At 34.4% G+C, this 27,222-nt stretch overlaps 5 protein-coding genes across 5 annotated transcripts; 1 reads left to right on the forward strand and 4 right to left on the reverse strand.

Moving 5' to 3' along the window:
- Nucleotides 1-499: 499 nt before the first annotated feature.
- LOTGIDRAFT_159976 (hypothetical protein) lies at nt 500-2,414 on the reverse strand (the record flags this gene model as incomplete). The annotated part of the gene is made up of 6 exons (XM_009054662.1): nt 500-548; nt 785-902; nt 1,259-1,355; nt 1,588-1,680; nt 1,886-1,995; nt 2,357-2,414. 6 exons carry the CDS (start codon nt 2,412-2,414, stop codon nt 500-502), a joined length of 525 nt encoding a protein of 174 aa, XP_009052910.1.
- A 943-nt stretch (nt 2,415-3,357) lies between these two features.
- On the reverse strand, nt 3,358-6,162 carry LOTGIDRAFT_159977 (hypothetical protein; the record flags this gene model as incomplete). The annotated part of the gene is made up of 7 exons (XM_009054663.1): nt 3,358-3,488; nt 3,747-3,893; nt 4,070-4,202; nt 4,593-4,663; nt 4,884-4,998; nt 5,498-5,650; nt 6,052-6,162. 7 exons carry the CDS (start codon nt 6,160-6,162, stop codon nt 3,358-3,360), a joined length of 861 nt encoding a protein of 286 aa, XP_009052911.1.
- A 3,144-nt stretch (nt 6,163-9,306) lies between these two features.
- Nucleotides 9,307-9,677, forward strand: LOTGIDRAFT_115623 (hypothetical protein; the record flags this gene model as incomplete). The annotated part of the gene is made up of 2 exons (XM_009054664.1): nt 9,307-9,371; nt 9,524-9,677. Coding segments are annotated over 2 exons (219 nt in total), but the record flags the coding sequence as incomplete, so codon positions are not given.
- A 9,814-nt stretch (nt 9,678-19,491) lies between these two features.
- On the reverse strand, nt 19,492-20,703 carry LOTGIDRAFT_159978 (hypothetical protein; the record flags this gene model as incomplete). The annotated part of the gene is made up of 1 exon (XM_009054665.1): nt 19,492-20,703. One exon carries the CDS (start codon nt 20,701-20,703, stop codon nt 19,492-19,494), a length of 1,212 nt encoding a protein of 403 aa, XP_009052913.1.
- Nucleotides 20,704-21,767: 1,064 nt separating this feature from the next.
- LOTGIDRAFT_115853 (hypothetical protein) lies at nt 21,768-24,921 on the reverse strand (the record flags this gene model as incomplete). The annotated part of the gene is made up of 7 exons (XM_009054666.1): nt 21,768-21,898; nt 22,193-22,339; nt 22,516-22,648; nt 23,041-23,111; nt 23,383-23,497; nt 24,002-24,154; nt 24,811-24,921. The coding sequence occupies 7 exons, from the start codon at nt 24,919-24,921 to the stop codon at nt 21,768-21,770; spliced, it is 861 nt and encodes a 286-aa protein (XP_009052914.1).
- Nucleotides 24,922-27,222: the final 2,301 nt, after the last annotated feature.

Below are 27,222 nucleotides of genomic sequence, written 5' to 3' on the forward strand. Positions count from 1 at the left end.
CAGATAATAGTTCCCTTAACAGCATATCAATTCCATTTAAACACAGCAACAGTGCATCAAAACATGGCTGTACAATTAGTTTATCATTTTTCTTCACTCGCCATTTTCCAACTGTCTGCTTGAATCCTTCTATTTTACAGATATCTTCCTCCGAGGCTTTAATTGGCTTGCTTGTTGAATTTCCCCTTATTGTTCGAACATTCAAAAAGTCAAAAATATCATTTATTTGTTTTAGGAAATTTGCTGTAGATGCAGCCGAGGGTTCCAACTTTCCCAAGCTCACTAGGGTATGCATACCCGCATAGACGGTGTGTGGGCAAACTTGTACTGCTAGGTTCACCTGCAATTATAGAGAAACAACATTTTTTTAACAGTATAATTTTTAAAAAAATGGTTAACTTTATTATAATCTCCAAAAAATTGTTAGGAAACCCATCTTTAAGTCTATTGCTGAGGAATATCTGAGCAAAACTATTTACTGTCAGTCTCAGTTTAAACTCTAGATACGACTGGAAACTCCTGGTATACTTGGAATACCTCTAACATACCTATGTAAAAAAAACATAAAAATGCACGAAAAAATGTGTTTAACTTTCTAAAAAAAAACTTCTTAATGTAAATTATCAAGAACTGAATTAGTTTTATTTGAAGTAAAAAAAATTGGATATAGTAAACTGGTGCCTCAACAGTGGCATGTGAATAATAATTCAATAACAATTAAACTGATTCTGGTCAATACGTTGTGTCTATATGTCTTGAATATAAAATCACTAGTATAACCTACCTGTTGAGAGTGCTAGCAGATGGCATCGTAAATAACGCACACAATGTCTGATAAGCTTTCCTACTCCTGAAGTATATCCCAAGAGCCATTGCCTTCTCATTCACAGTCCACCTAAACCCTGTAAGATCATAAAACAATTTATAACATCTACAAAAACACACATAAGCCATATTTTTTCATGTTAGACATTATGAAGACTACTTCAAAAATTACTCGCAAATTGTAGTAGGTGATTTGTTTCTGCAATCAGTGAATGCATCCTATTAAATCTTGGAAATAAAACATTTCACACAAAAATCCATTATCTATTGGTCAACTCATGAGTCACCTGTTATGGCCAAAATTAAGTGTCAAGTTTTTGCAAGCTTTTATAACTTATTATACCATTCAATCAAGTCTTTTCTAACCTTTTTCTTTTCGTGTGCAATTTCTCAACTGGCCCTAAAAAAAAATTTGCTGTTGCTGGTTTCATACCAATATCCACAGCAGCCTGCACAATTTGCCCAGCAGAAAGATTATATTCTGGCTTTTGATGTGCTGAGATCAATTCAGTGTGTAGCTGTACAATTTTCTGAAATTCGATTTTAAACGTTTTCAAAACATATAAAGAAAACGGGGTCATTGGTGAACTGAATATCACACAATTTGTAGCAAAAGAGTAGGCGCCAAAAGAAAAAGCAACACGCACAAAAAATACAAATACAAAACTGGTACTTATTGAATTTTGAGTAAACTTTAACTTCATTACTTAATTCATAGGTCTTTATGCATTGAAAATTCTTAATATTTTGAATCAAACTTACATCTGTCAATACTTTCGAGTTGATATCTGCAGTATCATGCTGACATATCTTGGTTGCGGTTGAAGCAGAATAATTGTGCTCCATTTCTGGCATCTGAAATGAAACATAAATCGAAATCTAAATAAATATTTTCATTGAGGTTAGACTTTGTTTTTAAATGCCTGTAAAAAATTGCTGTCTTGGTACTGATTTTCTGTGTAAAGCTTTCAGGTTGAAACTCAAAGTATCTGTCTGCCCCTTGAATATGTAGGAATAGAGCAAGGAATTGTTTTAAAATAGAATTGATAATAACCTGCACCTGGACTTGACATTTTTCCTCTTCAATCTGTGGCAAATTCAATATAGAGATGTTTATCATGGCAGGTGGTTTGCGCTGTGATGTTAACTGTGGTGGTGGATTTGGGAGGTCTGGGAAAATGGATGGAATAGCATTCCAGACCAACTTATTTCTATTGGCATTCATGAATTCTTGTGTCTCAAAACGACAGCTACAGAGCCTGCAGTTAGCATTTAGATATGCAGATGATTTTGTTTCCAAAGCCTTCCTTCTGCAATTTATTACCCATCTCTTACACCAAATACATAAGAAAATAAAAATGAAATCACATTAAGCATCAAACATTTTGTTTAATTCTAAGGACAAAACGAGGTCAAGCACCCATCATCATGGAGGATCATCAAGCAAGACAAGAAAGAAAGAAATCGTCTAGTTGACGCAAGCTGCACGTCTCCTCAGTATAAGTATACTGTAAATTAACGATCTATTTACCTGCTTGGGTCTTTAAGGAATCGGAAAAAGTGCAGGTATGGGTGGCGTTTCTTGTCATTCGAACAATTTGTAGTAGGACAATACCTGCCGCTGCTCTCAGACGGCTGAGGTATTTTTTATCTACTATCTATCCACATGAACACCCTTCCACTAGATGGCGCCACAGTCCATGCTAAAAAAAATGGCGGCAATGCATATTTGACGGAGTGACAACTCTCGTCTATCTATACTCTCTGGCTTTACCCCTGTTATGTTCGCTTATCGCTTCATAGGCCAGTATATACTCCGCTAAGAGCGCGCGTTTTTCTTCGCTTGGGCGTAGCAAGCTCCAAAGCTAATCTATGAAGCGAATTTTCACATTCGCTGTACCTTCGCGAGTTCATTTTAAAGTTAGGCGAATGAGTAAAGTGTGGTACTACTTCTTCGCTTCGCTTTGATCCTTGCAATCAACTGGCGTTGACAAATTTGTGTTGACATCACGAAGCGAAGCGATGTGTAGCAAAAGATTCGCTTAGTCAAGATATAGAAGCTAAGCGGGGTATAAACTGGCCTGTGTAGCGTTAATCGAACACAACAGGATTCAAAAGGTGGGTTTTTCTTCGCACGAACGTAGCAAGCGTGAAAGCTCAGCTATGAAGCGAAGTACCTTCGAAGACCCAAATCAACCCCCGAAAATGGCCAACTTATCCCTTTTAACGATGAAATAATTAGGGAATCTTAAGCTTAGATTAAGACAAAAGATAAACCATGGCTTTTCATATTGGGCTCATTGGAAAGTGTATGACAATAAGTTGCTTTTCCTGATAATGGATAATTTTATTTATATAAAACTAATAGCTAGTTTATTCTTGTTTTACAAAACAAATTGGTCTAATTGCAGAAAGATTCATAGTTAATGTAGGCTATAGGCTTATCAGTAAAATACTATATATAAACAGCTTTATTAATAGGAACTATATTGGGTTAAGTAATTTGGATCACGTGTTTTTTCGACTACGTTTTTAGAGTTTACTTCTTATAAATTGTAAAGCTACTTTAAATGGCCTTTCTTCCCATTCTTTTATAACGTCAATCTCAGATGTTGGTACATCTTCGACTAAACGGTTGACTATCGTTACTGCTATCATGGCAGCTGAAAGATAGATGAGTGCAAATTAAACAAGTAGATAATCTTAAAAAGAAGATTCGAATTCAGTGATCGCCACACAATAATGTTGCTAGAAAATCATTTTTGTTCGTTCTCACGGCTTTTATCAACACAATTGATACGAAACAAATGTTTGGATGCTTTCACTATTTTTTAAGCAAGTGTACTTGAATTTTCTGTAATGAAAAATTTTGAAGTTTCTTTAACTAACTTTAACTAAATATAAAGAAGCTTAAATTATACCTTTGAAGCCGGCTCTGTGACAATAAGAAAACAAACCCAGCCCTTCCATTTCCATGTTTATAACTCCCTTGTCCTGAAGTCTTTTGATGAAATCTTGCTTGTCGTTTTCAAAGTAATCACACAGAGCACCATCAAGTCTTCCTTGTGCTGAAAAAAACATAAAACCAATTTTCGTCAGAATTGATTGTCATTCGGTCTATAAAATGATTTAGACAATATTGCATTACGCTAGATACAAGTCAGAAGGGCTGTAAAAACGCGTTTTGTAACATGAGCTAAAGCTAAACTGAGGTTAAAGATAAATTCATTTATTAGAAACGTACCTTCGTAAAAACAGTCGACTGAGCATGTTGTACCACGAGCAACATTGAAATTGTCTTTGCAACAGTTATAAATTTCGTTTACTAAATCAGAATCTACATAAGTAGGTGAGTTAATTCTTTTACCAAGCTTCATCTGGAATGACATGGAAAGATAATTAGGTTTTCTGTTGAAATATTATTGGGTTCGTACAAACATTCAGACTTGAAAAGCATTGGTATGTATCTCTAATCCTCACATATTCGTAAATAACGGCATTATTAATAATTACTCAGATATTAAAATGAGTGACATATTTTTCCTGATTCTTATCTTTGAGTATTTTGATATACATGTATTATACAAACACATCATGGAAACGACCACGACCGCCTCCCTTAAGAAAGAGAAAAACGAATAACTTACAAGGAAACCAATCTTCAAGAAAAGGTTCAATTGAGAGATCAATAGGAACTGGTCTAACTTTTCTGCATCTTATGACACTCTGTAACTAGGTTCGTCATGTAGGCATCTCTTTCTACTTACGTAAGAAAATATAGGTTCTAGTTCACCATTGACTGCCTTATCAGTAATTACTACAGTGCCGCCCTCAACACCTGAAACAAAAATATACACATTAAATAACACCAAATTGTGACCTTGAGCATAATTATTCGTACTACTCCTCAAATTCCAATCACAACCGAAAGGAAGCGACGCAGCAAATCAAGCTGGATTTTTAACATGTGCTTGTTGCACACAGGGCCACGGTTATTGAAATAAACTTAAGGTGGTAGTTTCTTATAAAGCTGTCAAAAGGAAGAGCGATAAACTTACCAATTCCACCACAAGTTCCTAATCTGAGAAAAATAACATTGCTACATTGAGCGTAGAATAATAGTTTGAATAGCTCATTCAGCACCACTGATAAGGATGCTGTTCCGATTCCATGCTGAAGAAAACAAAATTGTTTATAAAGTCAGTCTTACTGGCTCATTCAATAATGCATGCTTAAGTTGGCTTTCGGTTAACCCCTATATGATGTTATATAATAATATGCAGATTTCCATCTCTATCAAGAATTCTTCTTTACAACTTTTCTTATGTGTATGTACACACATATAAATCGATAAATTCATCTGACTTATGCATTTTACCAGACTTGGTAAAGAGCTCATATTTAGCTATCCAAGAACCAGGTGTAATCGTTTTCTGAACAAAGATCTCCTCTAGGTTATTCTTCAGTTCAAGTTAAAAAAAATATTAATGTTATTTCTCATTCTGAAAAGTAATAATCGTGGAATACTTAATTAAGCTCATGCCAGCCTGTAAAAAATATACTTTAATAACTGTATTTTTGTAACGTTCTGAATAACCAAACGAAATATATCTGAATATAAAATGGAACTAGATCAGAAGCATCCTATCCATTTTTATTACAGCCTACTTACATTAGCTATTAATACTGGTCCTGCCTTATATAAACAATATCTATCAGTTCCCTTGGCATAGTTCCGTGGCTCTTCTGTATTCCCGGTCAACTGCTTACTCATAAATTTAGCAAAGTTCAACATTCGCGTTGGTGAACCCCCTATGCACACAAACTAAAAAACGAAAGTTATATTGTAATGGTTAATGGTCCAGACTACTTTGAATTGTTTTGGAAATAATTGCAAAATGGTGCCAATACAAAAGTTTCACACATTGTATGTGTCAGAAAGCACCAATCAATTCTATTTTTCAATAGTTTTCTTTGGGGAGTACTCTATCAGAAGTTATATGGGGGTATGCGCCTATGCGCTCCACAGATCTGCAGCATTTTGAATATCAAATTCGACAGTTTTCCCCCATTAAATCAATCTGCCCCCATTTATACCCATAGTCTTGGGAGGCTGTCGTTGCCATTGGCCTTGATAAAAATACAAGCATTAAATATATATTGCATTGGTTTCATATTCACGTTGAATTGTATTGAATATAATTATACAAAATGTTCCACACCTACCTTCACATCGTTGAATTCTTTTTTAAAATCCAGCTTACTTGTCTCAAGATCCAGATGATACAAATAATCATCAGCATTAAGTTTGATGTGAGGATTCGTTTTCAACTCCATCTGGATGTATTGCTTCCAAAGTCTTCAGAAGTTCTAGGAATGTATGAATATCGCATAATTCCTTCAAAAATATCTCAAACTAGTATAATTTCTTTTCATTTTTCTATATGTCTTTTCTATATATGGCAGTGTCTCAAGAAAAGAAGACTCGTCTTTTTAACTTTCAAACGCAAATAATTCTGGACACGCGTGGATTTGAAGGCTCAAATTTCAAAGGTGAGCTGTGAACTCTATTACTGATTGGCTTAAGTTTAAGCTGAATGGCTTAAATTTGCCAAATTTGTTTTGAGAGTAGGCATATAGTGTTATTTTCACTTTTTTAATGTTTAATATAATATAATTCCGACGGTAAGCGGAAAAGATGTTTTCATATTTATAATGACAAATTATATCATAAAGGGAGAGAGGGGGAGGGGGGATGCACAAGCTTCAAATAAACAAGATTTATAAAAAAAAAAATTAAAATTGTAAGATCATTCTTGCTTTTATTTTCAGTATGTCTATAGATAGGATAATACATTTACGATTTTGCTTGTGACTTCTTTGTCAAATTTTCAAAATGCTTTCACCATAATATATAGTTTTATTTAAAGATGGGTTCCCTTATTTTCATTAATGAAAATGCCCATTCTTTTAAGAATAGAAGGTAGAAGTGTTCTAATGACTTGCGAAAAATACCAGTTTGTCTCACATGATCAATTCGTAATTAGCTAAATTATAAGAGAATTACCAGCAGAATTTCAATAAGTGACCGACCAAGAAAGGTCTCAAAATCTTTTTTTTTCCATACTGTACGTACATGGACATAAATGATTGGTTAAAACTCTTAATTGTACAATAAGAACATAATGATATGATTAAAAATACATGATGATTCACTAGAAACACCAATTAATCATAGAGTGTGCTTAATTCGACACTAAAAATAAGGAAACCCATCTTTAACTCAAATGTAAAGCGGCTTAATAGTCTTTTAAATATTATACCATTAACTTCATTGTGAAGTTAGCGTAACTAGATATTAATAGATTACAAACATGCAATAAGACATGAAAATAGGGTATTAATTGCACTGTATATTTTACTGAATTGAAAGCATAGTTTGGCTGATTTCTAAAAAAAAGAACCCATGCCTATATGAAGATATTGACAACTCATTGTTAAACCTATAGTGATTGGTTACGAATACGAATGGAAAGGAAATATTTCAAGAGTGCATAGGCACATACAAATAATACATATATATGGTTTTTAACTAGTTTCAACACGTTTTATTTGCTATCGTGCATAAGGGAGTAACTATGATATTCATTGTTTGTTTTGAATAGTTACCTCTGAAATGTATATATTGTTGAAAGTTAAAATTATTTTATATCTCTGAAGAAGCTACTATTAAGCTGAAAGCATGCTAAGATATTATGTATATATGAATTGAATATGGATTAAATAACAACTTGTTCTCTCGAAAATGGCTTAAAAGAATTGATGACAACCCTATATATATATATATGGTATTTTTCACAAATATTCATTGTCTTACATTATTCGTTATAATAATAGTTATTAATATTGTTAATTGTTTGCTGAAATATGACCACTTTTTTAAAAATTCCTCAGAACATGATTTAGAAGAAGATGGTAAGCGTAGTAACCTACAGAAAAGAGACGAAGCTATACATTCATATCTGGATGTTAATCACATTGATTATTCAGAGCAGTTCTACTTTCCGCTTTTATATTTGGGCATTCAATTCATATTTCATATACAGGTTGGCCTGAATCCCTTGCAAAAAGCCGACTGAATCCAATATGTCATAATAACAATTTGTAATCCAAAACTTATGTTAAGATCACTCAGAGAACTAAAATGAAAGGCTGACACAAAAAGCTATAAGTGTCCCTTTAACACAGGCAACGGATTTAAAACCCATTAAAATTTCAAAGATTTGACAGAACATATTTGTAATATAATTACTATAGATATATTCCGTTGTATTGTTATACCTTGTATAACTCGTTTGATCACCTTTGTAGTGCGTAATCTATTAATTTATCTGTATGTGTTGCGTATTCTTCTAATATATAATCAGAAGACTATTTACTTATGTTCAAGACCCAATTCAACCCCGCAAATGTCGAATCATGGTCTTTCAAGGCATGTATATTATATATTTATCCGTCTGCTTGTGCAGTTAGAGTTTATTTCGTCTCGCAAGCCTTAAAATGAGACTTTGATGATAATGGTCACAATAATTTACGTTAGATATAAGAATACCTCAATACCATTTAAGGGTTAAATATAAACAGTATGCATCTCCCTTTAAAAATGATATCAATAACCTTATAATGAATGGGTATACGAAAATGTTATCGTAACAATGTTGTACAAAATATAAAAGAAATTCAGTATACCAGGTCAATATCAAACAGTATTAGTTAATCTGTTTACAGGGCGCTTCAGAAACAAATGGAAAATTAAACCAGCTGATGGGGCCCGATGACGTCATCCCATACAAAGTCAATGGACAATTATCCATCTTCTGACCTATATTGGAAAAAAAAAAAGAAAAAAACCTTCAGTGATCGGACGAGAACTGGTGTTTTCAACGTGGGATGGCCGTAGACGTTAGACAGGGATGTTTCAGGCGAGTCTTTGTCCATATAATAGGCTATGGTACACACAGAAATATTAATTTCGGCCAAAAAATTTTGTCCAGGCCAGGAACTGGTCTAATTGGTCCGCACGCGATCGAGACTCAGCCTTCCAAGAGTGAAAATGCAAATCCAAGCGTGAAAATAGGTGTCTACAGCGCTCGGTGTTCCCAGGCGGTCACCAATCCAAGTACTAACCGAGCCCGACGTTGCTTAACTTCAGTGATCGGACGAGAACTGGTGTTTTCAACGTGGTATGGCCGTAGACGTTAGACAGGGATGTTTCAGGCGAGTCTTTGTCCATATAATAGGCTATGGTACACACAGAAATATTAATTTCGTCCAAAAAATTTTGTCCAGGCCAGGAACTGGTCTAATTGGTCCGCACGCGATCGAGACTCAGCCTTCCAAGAGTGAAAATTCAAATCCAAGCGTGAAAATAGGTGTCTACAGCGCTCGGTGTTCCCAGGCGGTCACCAATCCAAGTACTAACCGAGCCCGACGTTGCTTAACTTCAGTGATCGGACGAGAACTGGTGTTTTTAACGTGGTATGGCCGTAGACGTTAGACAGGGATGTTTCAGGCGAGTCTTTGTCCATATAATAGGCTATGGTACACACAGAAAAATTAATTTCGGCCAAAAAATTTTGTCCAGGCCAGGAACTGGTCTAATTGGTCCGCACGCGATCGAGACTCAGCCTTCCAAGAGTGAAAATGCAAATCCAAGCGTGAAAATAGGTGTCTACAGCGCTCGGTGTTCCCAGGCGGTCACCAATCCAAGTACTAACCGAGCCCGACGTTGCTTAACTTCAGTGATCGGACGAGAACTGGTGTTTTCAACGTGGTATGGCCGTATACGTTAGACAGGGATGTTTCAGGCGAGTCTTTGTCCATATAATAGGCTATGGTACACACAGAAAAAAATTAATTTCGGCCAAATTATTAATTATTCTATTACTCATTCTTTCCCCTAGAAGAAATCATTAGAAAACTGAAAAAAGAATTTTAACAGTTCAAAATATCAAAGTTTGGAAGTATTTTTTTCAAATTGAATGCTTCTTAGATGATCGACTGAGTGTGCATGTTAAAACCTATAAAGTCAACAATACCGTATTTCACCCCCCGGAGAAATTAACAAGGGATATACCACTACAGAAGTTGATTAGATGAAATGATATGATGAGATTATATGATGAGATTATACATTGAAATTTCATATTATTATCAATGAATCTGTAGTGATAGTATATGAATCTATAGTGGTAGTATATGAATCAATCACACAAGGAAGTAAATACGCCATTGTTGACTATACAGTCCCACATATTGCTAAAAAATTTTTACTTCTTTGGAGTTCACACCATTTTCAAGGTTGAACGCAATTAATTACCAGGAATGGTCTGTGTAAACAATGTGTCAACAATGTTCTTAACACCCTATAAATCATCTCATTATAATCTAGTAAGTATTATTTTTGTAAGGAATGATGAGGACATGATGTCATGTTTAGAAAGAAACCGTTATTTTTTTAAATTTAGGGAATATTTGATAAAAAAAATATTTCATTGATAGTTTTTAACAGAAATAGAAGATTTTTTCAATTATGAATCATCAAGAAGTTCTTCTCAGATTTGGCTTATAGGAATATATATTCATCAGTGGGCTTAACTGGTGTCATAAATCTGCATAAGACAAGTCCACTGATGAATAAATACTCTAATTGACAATTTAAATTTTATGTTTATTCTAAAAGGTAGAATTGTTTTGAAGGTAAAAAATACCAATGGTCAAAAATGAAATATATATCGACAACAGTATGTTCAGGATATTGCTATCTACAATTTTGCAAATAATTTTCCGAATTTAAGCTTCAAAAAATACTATATAAAAGATAAATCTTTCATATTAGGATTCTTAAAACATTTTTTCAAAGATGAGTGTGGAATATTGATACCTTTAGATAATTTTCACACCTTATTGAAAAAAAATAACACGCTCACAGAAAAATCATCAAAAAAATCATATATTTTACTTGACAAAACAGAAATTTGGTATTAAAAATTGCTTTTTAAATCGTTTATTCGATTTTTACCTCGTAGAAAAAAAAATTTACTTTAGACCCTGGAGTTGATGATAAACTACATGTGAGCAGCCAGTTCAAAAATTTATTTTGTGCAACTGCCATGCCTCCAGTTTTGTTAAATAAGAGCTCAACAATACTTGTTTTAAACATATAGTCAATCAGAATCACTTGTGCTACAAGAACTTAAACCTACAACGAAATTAAGATTTGGAATACTAGTTTTTAATTGGCTACTCTGAATACATTAACCAATTATTTAAACTCTCACAGATTCTGGGAGTTTTATGGCTGCAAATTGTGACCAAGCTATTTATAGCTTTAAACAAGAATAGAACGCTTAGCATACAACTTTTCAACTCAGAGAATGTAATCTGATACCAATGTGTGTAGGTCATCAAGAATTTTATGGAACCAATTGTTAATGACAAGTTTATGAGATTACACCCCATGTAGCAGCATGGGGTCAAATTCCATATTTTGTAGAAATTAGCGGCCATTAGCAGTAAGATGTATATAGGACATAACACAAAACACTCGTAAATCATCGCAAAAAACACAATTTAAAAAAGACACATTCTCTGTCCAACATCTTAAACTATCAAAAAATTTAATCAGAATCCTATAACTCCCTCATTAGATAGAATAATTAACGAAAAATAACAGAGCATATTAAATATTTCCCTTACCTACAAAAATTATTTCTTGATTGAATAATATCCGGTTTATAGCCTCGTTTTCACAGAGTTCTTTTTCTAGAAACTTCTAGAAGGAAGATAACTCTTGTTTGAAAAAACAGACCACAATTTCTTCGTTAAATTAACTCATTTAAAAATAGGATGAGTTTAATTTTAAAACACGAACAACAGAATTTCGAAGATTATTCAGGCGACGGTATCTTTTCATCAATATTTTCTGTAGGTTCAAAAATAATTCCAAAACGTAGCTAGCTTTGTTTCAAACAACAAATCCCTCATTTCATCCGAAGCTAAAGCTATAGGATCTATCGCGGAAGCGGGAAAGAGTATAAGCGACGCAGTGAAACAATCTGACGAGTTGAAAGAATTACAGCTAATAAGAGAACTACGTAATAGGAGACTAGAAGAAAGGAAAGGAAAAGGTTTTAAAGTTATAGGATAAAAATGCTAGTCGCTCACGCTCCAAAAACTTATTTCGGTTCAGATATACAAAAATCATTAGGCTCTCTTCCTGGATTTCCATGGGCAAAATATCCTGGAGAAAAACATCTTCCCGGTCAATATTACACTGGTCCAGGTACTAGGTTAGATCTGCGAATAGACGAAAACGATAAACCCAAACTGGGCCAAGAACCAGTCAATAGAGTTGATGCAGCTGCGCTTAAACACGATATTTTATACAGAAACAAAGACATAAAGTTCAGACACGAAGCAGACAGACAAATGATAATCGAACTTGAAAATATTCCAAATCCAACTTTCAAAGAGAGAATGCAAAAGGTTCTCATCTTAAAACTGTTAAAAGCAAAGATGAAATTGGGTATGGGATTGGCGGATGAAATTCATAAAGAATTTAGAAATTTAAAAGTCAGCCGATTTAATTAATATGCCAGTCGAAAGAGGATATAAATATTGCTTGACAGTTATAGATTTGTATACAAGATATGCTTGGGTTATTCCTTTGAAAAACAAAACAGGATTATCAGTCAAACATGCTTTTGAAACGATCATGAAACAATCTGGCCGACATCCAGAAAAACTGTGGGTAGATAAAGGAAGCGAATTTTATAATAAAAATATGAAATTGAAATTTACAGTACTCATAACGAGGGAAAAGCTGTAGTAGTAGAAAGATTTAACAGGACGCTTAAATCAAAACTTTTCAAAAAATTCACAGAACTAAAGTCTCAAAAATGGTTAAAGATTTTACCCACTGTAATATCAGAATATAATACTAAAATTCATTCTTCCATCGGTGTTTCTCCAATGGAAGCTAGTCAAAATCCAGTTATTATAAAGTTTTCTTATACCCGTAATCATTTTAAAAATGAAATGAATAATTTAAATATTAAACCCTAATTTAAAGTTGGAGATCGCGTTCGTATTTTCAAATATAAAAGCAAATTCGAAAAAGGTTACATTGGATACTAGACAAACGAAATATTCATCGTTGATAAAGTTGTAACAAAGTCTGCAGTAAGGTGCATATTGATTAATTCTATATTATTATCTTATTGTATTGTCTCTCTAGGCCCCTTGACCCTGATCACCCTTATCAGTCAATAATATAAATCAATTCATAACTAACTAAAATGCCTTACTCATCGTTTCACCTTATTTTCGGCCAATTATATTCTGACAAAATTGAATGTTCCCATAAAGGAATCAACCCTTGGACATATCGAAAGGAATCTTATAAAAAGGGAAACGTTGAGTTGGGCAGTATCTTGGTTTTTTTGGATTTGGAACTGACAGACGAAGGACATAACTATTTAACGTATTTAGTTGGTTTTTGAGGTCTGGGGAATAGAGAGATCGGGGGAGGAAATTAAAAAACTGTAAAATCAAGTAACAATAGTTGATTATTCACCACCTTTGCTACAACTATTTTTGGGGGCTTGTCCGGGATAGTTAATTCGATTTCGACTTGATTTTACAAAGGAACGGACATCAACGAATTTTAGACACCTGAAGCTTGAACTTAGGGCTCAGGTTCTGCAAAACCAAGTGCGTCTCTTTACTGGGGAAAGTTTTCAGTAATTTAGTGAAAGGTTAAAGGACCTTGAAAAGGCACAAGTTTTCGTTCATGCTGATGATTCTCGAATGAGGTCGCTAGTACTTCAACGTTCGTCCGGAATAGTCGGAGAATTTTGTACAAGGTTCTTAAAAAGTAACCCAAATGTAGGGTGGGATGTCCTCAAACAGACTCTGAAGGAGCGATTCGGGGATGTGCTAGACTCAAAATACTGTTTGCAAAAATTGAAAAAGGTAAGGCCAACATCGACAGAAACTGTCCAGGGCTATGCCGACCGCATTTCGGTCATTGGCCGAGGACGATATGGACAACCCTATGGTACAATCCATGTTGATCGATGTCTTTATCGATGGAATGAAAGAAGATTCCATTGTTCGAGGACTCCTAAAAGACTCACCGACAACATTTGATCTTGCAATCAAAAAAGCATCCACGATTTCACACACCTCGAGAGCGAAGACGATCTAACACCGCTGAGCCAATGGAGGTCGATTCGACATCTGTAGAAAAGCCATCATCACTGGAATCCAAATTAAAAATTCTATCAGATCAGCAAACCGCGCTCGCTAATAAATTTGAACGGCTAATGAAAGGACCAGTGCAACCATCCAGTTCGCATAGGTTTCAACGCAACCACCAGGCCCAGCGAAATGTGTACAATTTCCAATGGACACCAGATGGAAAGCCCATATGCAAGAATTGTGGTCGCGCTGGACATATGGTCAGAGAATGCCGGAAGGGTGCGGGAAACTAAATGGATCTGTTCCTAGTGGGTGGGAACCAGATCCCGAAATCTTACACCCACAAATTTCAAAGAAAACTGGTATTTTATTCTGTGACGTTTCTATTGGGTTTTTAAGAATTATCACAGCATTAGTGGACTCTGGAGCAGATATCAGTGTCTTAGATTATTGGATCTTTAAGAAACTTGATAAGAAAGATATTTGTGACTACAATACTAGGTCAGACATTCTTCCTAGGGTTGTTGGGGTCACGGGAGATAATTTAGACATAACAGGTTTAGTAACGCTTTATTTTAGATTGGATAAGGACAAGATTAAGTTCAATTTTTACGTTGTTAGAAATTTAGGGAAAAATTTGATATTGGGAAACGATTTCTTTACTTCATTTGGAGTTAAGCTCGATTTTTGCAATAAAACTATGTTAGTAAGCAAGAGTATGATAATTCTTAATTCAAGGGAAAATGAGATAAGAGAATTACTTATTTCAATAAATAATGTCAAGATAAACCCTCGTACTGTAGGTTATATAGAGGTACACATTTCAAGTAGGTTTATTGGTGGGGAGGTCATGGTCACTCCACTGGATACGTCAAAATTACAAAATTATTTTTAGACCAACCTGGCCTTATCATGGCCAGTGCGGTTTACACAGTAACAAGTAATATGTTAAGATTAGAGATCATTAATGAAACAGGTGTTAGCTTAAATCTCGTAGAGGGTCAACCAATAGCTCTGGGTGAGGCAAAATGACCGATAATAGTCGTGTTGTTGAGCGAGTAGTTAGTCCCGTTGTCGATTTCAACAAATTGATGAATTTAAATCATATAAGTCTAGGGTTATTAAATAGACACTCCCAATTATTAGTGACACATGATATACACTTAGGACGAACTGATGTTGTCCTAGCCAAACTAGATACGGGTGATGCTCCACCCATAAGGCTACGACAATGTCGAGTTCCCATGACCAAAAGGGAAGCAATTGAAAAAGAAGTTGATAAAATGTTAAATGCTGGAATTATCCGACCATCGGACAGCAATTATTCATTTCCGGTAGTGCTTATTTTAAAATCAGATTCGAGTTATCGTTTTTGTGTTGACTACCGGAAATTGAATGAACAACTTCGACAAAACAGTTATCCTCTGCCGCACATGGAGGATCTGATCAATTCATTATCAGGATCCCAATTCTTTACATCCTTGGATTTAAAGAATGGTTTTTGGCAAATCGAATCCGATAAACCCAAAACAGCTTTTACTAGTTTTATGGGGTTATTTGAATTTAATAGACTTCCCTTTGGTATTTCAACTGCTCCTTGTATATTTCAGGGACTCATGGACATGGTAATGAGTGGACTGCTAAAGAAGTATGTTAAGGTTTTTATCGATGATATCATCATTCACTAGAACGCCTTTGATGAACATCTTTTGCACATTGAAGAAGTTTTTCGCAGATAAGAAAAGGCAGGTTTAAAATTAAAACCTTCAAACTGTGAGTTTTTAAAGCCAGAAATAAAATATTTAGGTCATTTAATATCCAGAGCATAGCACCCAACCCTGAAAAGTTGGAAGTCATCACTAAAATGCAACCACCCAAAAACATAAAAGGAAATAAACATATTGTAAACGTTTTTGTTGTTGTTATTATTTTATTTTGTCTAATATCTCAAATTAAAATTAATAAATTCCAATACCTGGGGGCCGCCATCTTTGTCAGAAAAGTCACGTGACATGACGTCACGTCGTAGATAGAATATCAAAATGGCGGAATGTCAAGCTTGGTGATGCCTTAACAATAAGAAGAAAAACAAAGACGTAAGCTACTTCCGGATACCAGACCCCACTAAGAATCTACAAAAGAGAGCATTGACCGACAGATGGCTCCACAACATCGGTACGGGTTGGACAGTGGATACGTTTCACTTCTCAACAAATAAAGTCGTGTGTGAAAAACATTTTCTACCGCCAGACTTCGAAGTTAACATGACCGCTTTGCTTCTTGGCTGAACCGTCAGGTCAAGATGCTTTTTACTATATTTGTATCCGGAATATCCAGTCCCTGTAATGCAGATTGTGGCATGCTATTGTCAGCCTTGATTATCAAGATTGATTTTAATACGCTCTTTGCCTTTATACTCTGGATAACCGAGTCAAAATACTAAAATTGAACAGGGCGGTACAAGTTATTTTGACCCAAATGTGAGTTTTTCTTCGCGTTATGTCAGCCATAATGTTTGTTTACCTTTCTATCTACGACGGTCGAAAGCTGCTCCTTTCACCCTCTTACACCTGGGTGCATATCCAAGAAGCAAAGCGGTCATGTAAACTTCGAAGTCTGGCGATAGAAAATGTTTTTCACACACGACTTTATTTGTTGAGAAGTGAAACGTATCCACTGTCCAACCCGTACCGATGTTGTGGAGCCATCTGTCGGTCAATGCTCTCTTTTGTAGATTCTTAGTGGGGTCTGGTATCCGGAAGTAGCTTACGTCTTTGTTTTTCTTCTTATTGTTAAAGCATCACCAAGCTTGACATTCCGCCATTTTGATATTCTGTCTACGACGTGACGTCATGTCACGTGACTTTTCTGACAAAGATGGCGGCCCCCAGGTATTGGAATTTATTAATTTTAATTTGAGATATTAGACAAAATAAAATAATAACAACAAAAACGTTTACAATATGTTTATTTCATTCAAGTTTATCACAAATTTACAAAGCATACTATTCCTTTAAAATTGATCATTGTATTGTAGACACTCGTTTTGGCCAATTTTGTTTCAACATTTGTAGCGTTTGTAGCTGATTTTGTTCATTCATGAGGCTTTCAACGACCAGATCTTGGCATAAAACGTATGACAAGGTTTTAAAAACGACCACGTCATGTCAAAATGGCCAAAGAATATGGTCGCTGGTAATACTAGCCAAGGTTATCCGAGGTCAGTCTTGGACAAAAATGTTACAAAAAGCGTTTTAAATCCGTATTTAATCTTGTAGATATATATAGAGACATCAGTACAATCTCATTGTATGATATTTACTAATAATATTGATTCTGAGCACTAAAAGGTTAATGTGAGATATTAGAATATGCCTACATAGCGCACATGCTATACTATAATATGACACGCAATTAAATGCCAACAATTATTTATATCTAATTTTTCAGTTGAGTTGAATATCAGTTATGTCGATAGAAAGTTTATTTTGGTACGAATGTATGTGTGACGTAGCCTCTCTCAAGACGTCATAGAAAATATGTAATAAGGAGTAGTGAGGTCATTGTCATTGATGTTATAGTTATAACGGATAGTGGCGACTGGTCATCATTCTATGAAGTCATTTTGTTTTTTACTTCTGTAAGTAGACAGAGAAGCCTGCCCTGGTCACAATATATATAAATAGATCGGAAATATAAATAAATCAGACAATTCTGGATTTGAAATAGTTTCTATGAATCATTAGTCAAGGGGACATAGTGGGGGACAGAGAATTGTCAAAAGGGGAAAGGGAGGGGTGCAAACAGCACTAGGCTTTAAAGAGGTCAAATGAGAAAATTCAAAACTGGAGGGTGTGAAGGGAGAGGTGGCATAGCAGAACGATTTCTCGGGGAGGGAAAGGTGGAATGAAATGAATGGAGTTTTACTTCCTACTTTTCTCCACCAGGATGGAAAAGGGAGCATGACGGCTAAAATGTTTCATTCTAACCCGTGTATTGCTTTTCTGTATTAGCCTGCTTTTGTACTTCTTTTATAAATGTTAGTGTTATATCGGAAAAAAACTCTGAAAGCAATAGATGGACGGACAATATATGCCTTACATATTGGGAATGGTTTCATATAAGAGCATCTACGTGCATTATAAATAACTGTTTGATATATTTCAATTTGATTAAAACATATCCCCTTAAAATTTTGTTTCATTTGGTTTATGTAAGCTTCATCTAAAATATTGCTGTATTTGTGCTCATTTTGGCATTTTGGCCGAACAGTTGAATTTGTAAGAAACCCATGAAGAACGAGACAATTGGGTTTTGATCTTATATTTGTTAAATAAATCTGCAAGTTGCCTACATAAAATCAAAACTAGAACAATTTATGTGGCATTTATATGTTTATATCTAAGTATTAATTTATATATCTTTTGCATATTTGTACCAGTTTCTGGTCGAAATCGTTGTGTTATTTTTTAATTTATTTTGAAGGCATTTGTGTGCCTGGAATTTGAGGAAGTGAAAGAACGATTTTGAATACAGATTTAGTAAGCTGCACCTGTGCTAATTTTCTCATGTTATTATGCAATGTACGATATGACATCATCACAGTGTTGTACAATGAAAATTTAAAAATACATCGAAAATAAAAGAGTGAAATAAACCATTTTGTTATTCTTATTGATTTAACCATATCCGTTTACCATATTAACACAAGAATGAGCACAAAAGCAGAAGTAACAGAAATCTGATAAATCAACTCGGAAGGCCTAACTTTTCTTGCAATGTAAACGCCTACACAATAGGTAAACCCTAAAGCAACAAAATTATCAAATCGAGATCCAGTGTTAGGTGACGAGGTTTTTCAAGATCCCACAGTACGTTGGTGACGTTAAAAGACAACTTAAAATTCGAATGGACACTGAAACCATTTAATCCCAATAGATAATGAAACTATTCAAGATACCTTATAAAAATATTGAAACAGAATTTGGTTGGAAAATACCATGTCACCGATTATTTTGTTCGAATTTAATAGTATTGGTCCATTACATGGTCAAAAAGATAATTACGAGTCGACACAAATTCATTAAATTTGTTTAAATACAAGTACCCGAAACATTCATTAGAAAGAAAGGGTTTGTTCTCGACAGCCTGAAGAGTAGGAAAACAAATAAATACATTTGTAGTTTGTCATAGTGTAAACAAAATTAATATTTTCTACTCTCACTTAAAAAATATTTTTTGAACATTTATGTGATTTATGATCAACACTTTAATCAATACTTTCTCTCTATTTGATCATTCCTTTTAATTCGACATCGACAGGTCCATTGGTAGGCCTATCAAGTTACCACAAAGTTACCACAAGTACACTTGCAACAGTGCTAATAAGTCCTCGTCATAAATTTACCGTCGCTTTACAACCGAGAAATATCGAGGTTTCATATCAAATGGTAGAATGACTAGTTGATCTCGACTTATTCCTGCAGTAAACGCAAGAGTTGACAGGAAACAAGTATCAGGATGACGTAATAATATCGACACGTCCTTAGTAACATACAAAACAGCTCGAGCCTTTGCCGTCTGTGATTTGAGAACCTCAGCCACGCTTGAAGGGAAGCAACTCTTGAAAGATTTGTTGGGTAAATGCTTACGAAGTGAATCAACCCACATGACTTCGATATCGGCGAAATCCTTAAAATAAGTTCTTAAACACGATAGTATCATTTCTGTTTTCTGGTGACACTGTTGAATGGATGAAGACAAAACCTCTGGTGCTATGCTGAACTGAATTCTATTGCCCCTGGATTCTGCACTGGTTTCAATGGTACTTAAATACTCTTGATTTGAATGAAAACCGAACCGTGGATGATCCAAAATTTCTTCATCACGAACTGATGTTTCTTCACACAGCTTTTGATTGCCGAATTCCAAATTGTCACCATAAATAGTGAACTTGGGCTTTCTGTCCTTGGTCATGAGAAGTGTTTGACTTTTACGAATTGTTGGCCGAATTTGATTTATTTTCTGATGTTTAGATTGATATTTAGTGCACCATGCCTGTATCTCAATCCAACTCGACCCTATTCTATCATTCCCAATTTTCTTGCGTATCAATTGATAATTTTTGTCGACTGGAATGAACTTGAGAAATATCTCCTTCTTCTGAGAATCGAAAATTGAGGTTTCAATCTCCAATCTATCACATTTCTCGTCACTTTTAGATCTTGGGATCAACTGGGAAGAATCAGATTCGGACTCCTTTGCACTGTGGTTCAAATTACTTTCTTCTTGTAAAACCTCTTCTATCTTTTCAAGTTCAGACCTGCAGCGCAATTTGTTGTTTCTGCTGTTAGTTCGAGATCGCTGTCGAGTTCCGCTTGAAGACTTTCTCGGTTTGCGGCTGACACTTGGTGGTTTTAAGCATCTTCGATCCAGAGAAAAATTACGTCTGAATTTAAGAATTCGGACCTGATTTTCTTTTTGAGCACACTTCCACAGATAAATTATGTTGTTGGCTGCATTTTCACAGGGTGTTTTCAACATTGATTGAAGTTTAAGTTCAGAAAGTGCTGGTTGACGTTGCCTTTGTTTTGGATTTGATTCTTCCATGGACATGGTTAATTGTTCCTTCCGTTCTACTAAAATACCAATTTTTCTCGATTTTCGAAGACGAAATAGTCGAATACCCTGAATTCGCTTCTGCAATTTCTTAAAAAGTTTCATTTCTAGAAGATTAGCATAACATATGATTAGACAAACACCTCCGTTACAAATCAAAAGAAGACGTCTTATCTTAGAAATTTCCTTTTGACGTCAGTATGGCGTTGTCAAGAAGTATCCCGGCAAACATTGTTATAACACAGCTCTAAGCTTTACCATAGAGTATAGATAGACTCTCTGGCTTTACCCCTGTTATGTTCGCTTATCGCTTAACAGGCCAGTATATACTCCGCTAAGAGCGCGCGTTTTTATTCGCTTGGGCGTAGCAAGCTCCAAAGCTCATCTATGAAGCGAAGTTTCACATTCGCTGTACCTTCGCGAGTTCATTTTAAAGTTAGGCGAATGAGTAAAGTGTGGTACTACTTCTTCGCTTCGCTTTGATCTTTGCAATCAACTGGCGTAGACAAATTTGTGTTGACATAACGAAGGTATGCGATGTGTAGCAAAAGATTCGCTTAGTCAAGATAAAGAAGCTAAGCGGGGTATAAACTGGCCTGTGTAGCGTTAATCGAACACAACAGGATTCAAAAGGTGGGTTTTTCTTCGCTCGAGCGTAGCAAGCGTGAAAGCTCAGCTATGAAGCGAAGTTCCACCTTCGCTGTACCTTCGAAGATCCAAATCAACCCCCGATAATGGCCAACTTATCCCTTTTAACGATGAAATAATTAGGGAATCTTAAGCTTAGATTAAGACAAAAGATAAACCATGGCTTTTCATATTGGGCTCATTGGAAAGTGTATGACAATAAGTTGCTTTTCCTGATAATGGATAATTTTATTTATATAAAACTAATAGCTAGTTTATTCTTGTTTTACAAAACAAATTGGTCTAATTGCAGAAAGATTCATAGTTAATGTAGGCTATAGGCTTATCAGTAAAATACTATATATAAACAGCTTTATTAATAGGAACTATATTGGGTTAAGTAATTTGGATCACGTGTTTTTTCGACTACGTTTTTAGAGTTTACTTCTTATAAATTGTAAAGCTACTTTAAATGGCCTTTCTTCCCATTCTTTTATAACGTCAATCTCAGATGTTGGTACATCTTCGACTAAACGGTTGACTATCGTTACTGCTATCATGGCAGCTGAAAGATAGATGAGTGCAAATTAAACAAGTAGATAATCTTAAAAAGAAGATTCGAATTCAGTGATCGCCACACAATAATGTTGCTAGAAAATCATTTTTGTTCGTTCTCACGGCTTTTATCAACACAATTGATACGAAACAAATGTTTGGATGCTTTCACTATTAGGAAGGGGCACTGTTAGTGTTGAATTGACACTTTTTTTTAAGCAAGTATACTTGAACTTTCTGTAATGAAGAATTTTGAAGTTTCTTTAACTAACTTTAACTAAATATAAAGAAGCTTAAATTATACCTTTGAAGCCGACTCTGTGACAATAAGAAAACAAACCCAGCCCTTCCATTTCCATGTTTATAACTCCCTTGTCCTGAAGTCTTTTGATGAAATCTTGCTTGTCGTTTTCAAAGTAATCACATAGAGCACCATCAAGTCTTCCTTGTGCTGAAAAAAACATAAAACCAATTTTCGTCAGAATTGATTGTCATTCGGTCTATAAAATGATTTAGACAATATTGCATTACGCTAGATACAAGTCAGAAGGGATGTAAAAACGCGTTTTGTAACATGAGCTAAAGCTAAACTGAGGTTAAAGATAAATTCATTTATTAGAAACGTACCTTCGTAAAAACAGTCGACTGAGCATGTTGTACCACGAGCAACATTGAAATTGTCTTTGCAACAGTTATAAATTTCGTTTGCTAAATCAGAATCTACATAAGTAGGTGAGTTAATTCTTTTACCAAGCTTCATCTGGAATGACATGGAAAGATAATTAGGTTTTCTGCTGAAATATTATTGGGTTCGTACAAACATTCAGACTTGAAAAGCATTGGTATGTATCTCTAATCCTCACATATTCGTAAATAACGGCATTATTAATAATTACTCAGATATTAAAATGAGTGACATATTTTTCCTGATTCTTATCTTTGAGTATTTTGATATACATGTATTATACAAACACATCATGGAAACGACCACGACCGCCTCCCTTAAGAAAGAGAAAAACGAACTTAACTTACAAGGAAACCAATCTTCAAGAAAAGGTTCAATTGAAAGATCAATAGGAACTGGTCTAACTTTTCTGCATCTTATGACACTCTGTAACTAGGTTCGTCATGTAGGCATCTCTTTCTACTTACGTAAGAAAATATAGGTTCTAGTTCACCATTGACTGCCTTATCAGTAATTACTACAGTGCCGGCCTCAACACCTGAAACAAAAATATACACATTAAATAACACCAAATTGTGACCTTGAGCATAATTATTCGTACTACTCCTCAAATTCCAATCACAACCGAATTAAATTCTCTATTGCTCTACTGTCAACGCTATGTCGGTTGCAATCAGGAACATCAAGGAAGCGACGCAGCAAATTAAGCTGGATTTTTAACATGTGCTTGTTGCACACAGGGCCACGGTTATTGAGATAAACTTAAGTTTCTTATAAATCTGTCAAAAAGAAAAGAGCGATAAACTTACCAATTCCACCACAAGTTCCTAATCTGAGAAAAATAACATTGCTACATTGAGCGTAGAATAATAGTTTGAACAGCTCATTCAGCACCACTGATAAGGATGCTGTTCCGATTCCATGCTGAAGGAAACAAAATGGTTTTCATATAAAGTCAGAAACTTACTGGCTCATTCAATAATGCATGCTTAAGTTGGCTTTCGGTTAACCCCTATATGATGTTATATAATAATATGCAGATTTCCATCTCTATCAAGAATTCTTCTTTACAACTTTTCTTATGTGTATGTACACACACATAAATCGATAAATTCATCTGACTTATGCATTTTACCAGACTTGGTAAAGAGCTCATATTTAGCTATCCAAGAACCAGGTGTAATCGTTTTCTGAACAAAGATCTCCTCTAGGTTATTCTTCAGTTCAAGTTAAAAAAATGTTAATTTTATTTCTCATTCTGAAAAGTAATAATCCTGGAATACTTAATTAAGCTCATGCCAGCCTGTAAAAAATATACTTTAATAACTGTATTTTTGTAACGTTCTGAATAACCAAACGAAATATATCTGAATATAAAATGGAACTAGATCAGAAGCATCCTATCCATTTTTATTACAGCCTACTTACATTTGCTATTAATACTGGTCCTGCCTTATATAAACAATATCTATCAGTTCCCTTGGCATAGTTCCGTGGCTCTTCTATATTCCCGGTCAACTGCTTACTCATAAATTTAGCAAACTTCAACATTCGCGTTGGTGAACCCCCTATGCACACAAACTAAAAAACGAAAGTTATATTGTAATGGTTAATGGTCCAGGCTACTTTGTTTAGTTCCATAAATTAATGCCAGTCGATTGGTGAAATATTTTATTAGTCGTGCAAGAATGCTTTAAAGTCTTTTCCACATTTTGAAGATGTTTTCCGCTAAAATCCATCAATTAGACACAGATTATTTTTAATATTTCTTTCACAATCTGAAAGCCATTGTCGTCATAATCTTGTTGAAAATACAGTTTCAAAATGGTAATGATAGCCTTAAATTGACTTGAATATGGATTGTATTGGTTGCATATCAAATTTGAATTGTTTTGGAAATAATTGCGAAATGGTGCCAATACAAAAGTTTCACACATTGTATGTGTCAGAAAGCACCAATCAATTCTATTTTTCAATAGTTTTTTTTGGGGAGTACTCTATCAGAAGTTATATGGGGGTATGCGCCTATGCGCTCCACATATCTGCAGCATTTTGAATATCAACTTCGACAGTTTTCCCCCATTAAATCAATCTGCCCCCATTTATACCCATAGTTTTGGGAGGCTGTCGTTGCCATTGGCCTTGATAAAAATACAAGCATTAAATATATATTGCATTGGTTTCATATTCACATTGAATTGTATTGAATATAATTATACAAAAGGTTCCACACTTACCTTCACATCGTTGAATTCTTTTTTAAAATCCAGCTTACTTGTCTCAAGATCCAGATGATACAAATAATCATCAGCATTAAGTTTGATGTGAGGATTCGTTTTCAACTCCATCTGGATGTATTGTTTTATCAAATGATTCTAATTCTAGGAACGCTACGGAATAGCGGCAGAAAAGTGAGGGATAATATTTTCTTCAATAAGCACCAATTGCAGTTTTTCACCACGAGCATTAAATCCAAATGAAAAATATAGAAATATAAATCGGATATTTTCGGGTAGACGTCTTCAATTCGTTTTTATAACATAGCCCTTCGTAACTACTGCTCAGTTTACAGTTTGCTCGTTACTTATTCATTTATATGATCATGTGACATAACAGAGAATCATTTGTCAAATTTGAATTAACTTATTTACTTACTGCATTTTAAAATATATCATTGTGGATTGCTTAGCAATAAGCAAATACCATTGTCAGTGTGTAACGGCAAGCACAGACATCCCTTAGAAACGTATTACTTCCCCGTTCTATATATGACAGTGTCTCAAGAAAAGAAGACTCGTCTTTTTAACTTTCAAACGCGAATAATTACGTACACGCGTGGATTTGAAGGCTCAACTTTCAATGGTGAGCTGTGAACATTATTATTGATTGGCTTAAATTTGCCAAATTTGTTTTGAGAGTAGGCCTACTTTTCACTTTTTTATGTTTAATATGATACAATTCCGATGGTAAGAGGAAAAGATGTTTTCATATTTATAATGACAAATTATATCATAAAGGGAGAGAGGGGGAGGGAGTATGCACAAGCTTCAAATAAACAAGATTTATAAAAAAAAAATTAAAATTGTAAGATCATTCTTGCTTTTATTTTCAGTATGTCTACAGAGAGGATAATACATTTACGATTTTGCTTGTGACTTCTTTGTCAAATTTTCAATTAAAACTCTTAATTGTACAATAAGAACATAAAGATATGATTAAAAATACATGATGATTCACTAGAAACACCAATTAATCATAGAGTGTGCTTAATTCAACACTAAAAATAAGGAAACCCATCTTTAACTCAAATGTAAAGCGGCTTAATAGTCTTTTAAATATTATACCATTAACTTCATTGTGAAGTTAGCGTAACTAGATATTAATAGATTACAAACATGCAATAAGACATAGAAATAGGGTATTAATTACACTGTATATTTTACTGAATTGAAAGCATAGTTTGGCTCATTTCTAAAAAAAAGAACCCATGCCTATATGAAGATATTGACAACTTATTGTTAAACCTATAGTGATTGGTTACGAATACGAATGGAAAGGAAATATTTCAAGAGTGCATAGGCACATACAAATAATACATATATATGGTTTTTAACTAGTTTCAACACGTTTTATTTGCTATCGTGCATAAGGGAGTAACTATGATATTCATTGTTTGTTTTGAATAGTTACCTCTGAAATGTATATATTGTTGAAAGTTAAAATTATTTTATATCTCTGAAGAAGCTACTATTAAGCTGAAAGCATGCTAAGATATTATGCATATATGAATTGAATATGGATTAAATAACAACTTGTTCTCTCGAAAATGGCTTAAAAGAATTGATGACAACCCTATATATATATATATATGGTATTTTTCACAAATATTCATTGTCTTACATTATTCGTTATAATAATAGTTTGTTAATATTGTTAATTGTTTGCTGAGATATGACCACTTTGTTAAAAATTCCTCAGAACATGATTTAGAAGAAGATGGTAAGCGTAGTAACCTACAGAAAAGAGACGAAGCTATACATTCATATCTGGATGTTAATCACATTGATTATTCAGTGCAGTTCTACTTTCCGCTTTTATATTTGGGCATTCAATTCATATTTCATATACAGGTTGACCTGAATCCCTTGCAAAAAGCCGACTGAATCCAATATGTCATAATAACAATTTGTAGTCCAAAATTTATGCTAAGATCACTCAGAGAACTAAAATGAAAGGCTGACACAAAAAGCTATAAGTGTCCCTTTAACACAGGCAACGGATTAAAAACCCATTAAACTTTCAAAGATTTGACAGAACATATTTGTAATATAATTACTATAGATATATTCCGTTGTATTGTTACTCCTTGTATAACTCGTTTGATCACCTATGTAGTGCGTAATCTATTAATTTATCTATATGTGTTGCGTATTCTTCTAATGTATAATCAGAAGACTATTTACTTATGTTCAAGACCCAATTCAACCCCGCAAATGTCGAATCATGGTCTTTCAAAGCATGTATATTATACATTTATCCGTCTGCTTGTGCAGTTAGAGTTTATTTCGTCTCGCAAGCCTTAAAATGAGACTTTGATGATAATGGTCACTTAGAAATAATTTACGTTAAATGTAAATATACCTCAATAC

This window comes from Lottia gigantea (genome assembly GCF_000327385.1).
Source record: "Lottia gigantea unplaced genomic scaffold LOTGIsca_22, whole genome shotgun sequence".
NCBI lineage: Eukaryota > Metazoa > Mollusca > Gastropoda > Lottiidae > Lottia > Lottia gigantea.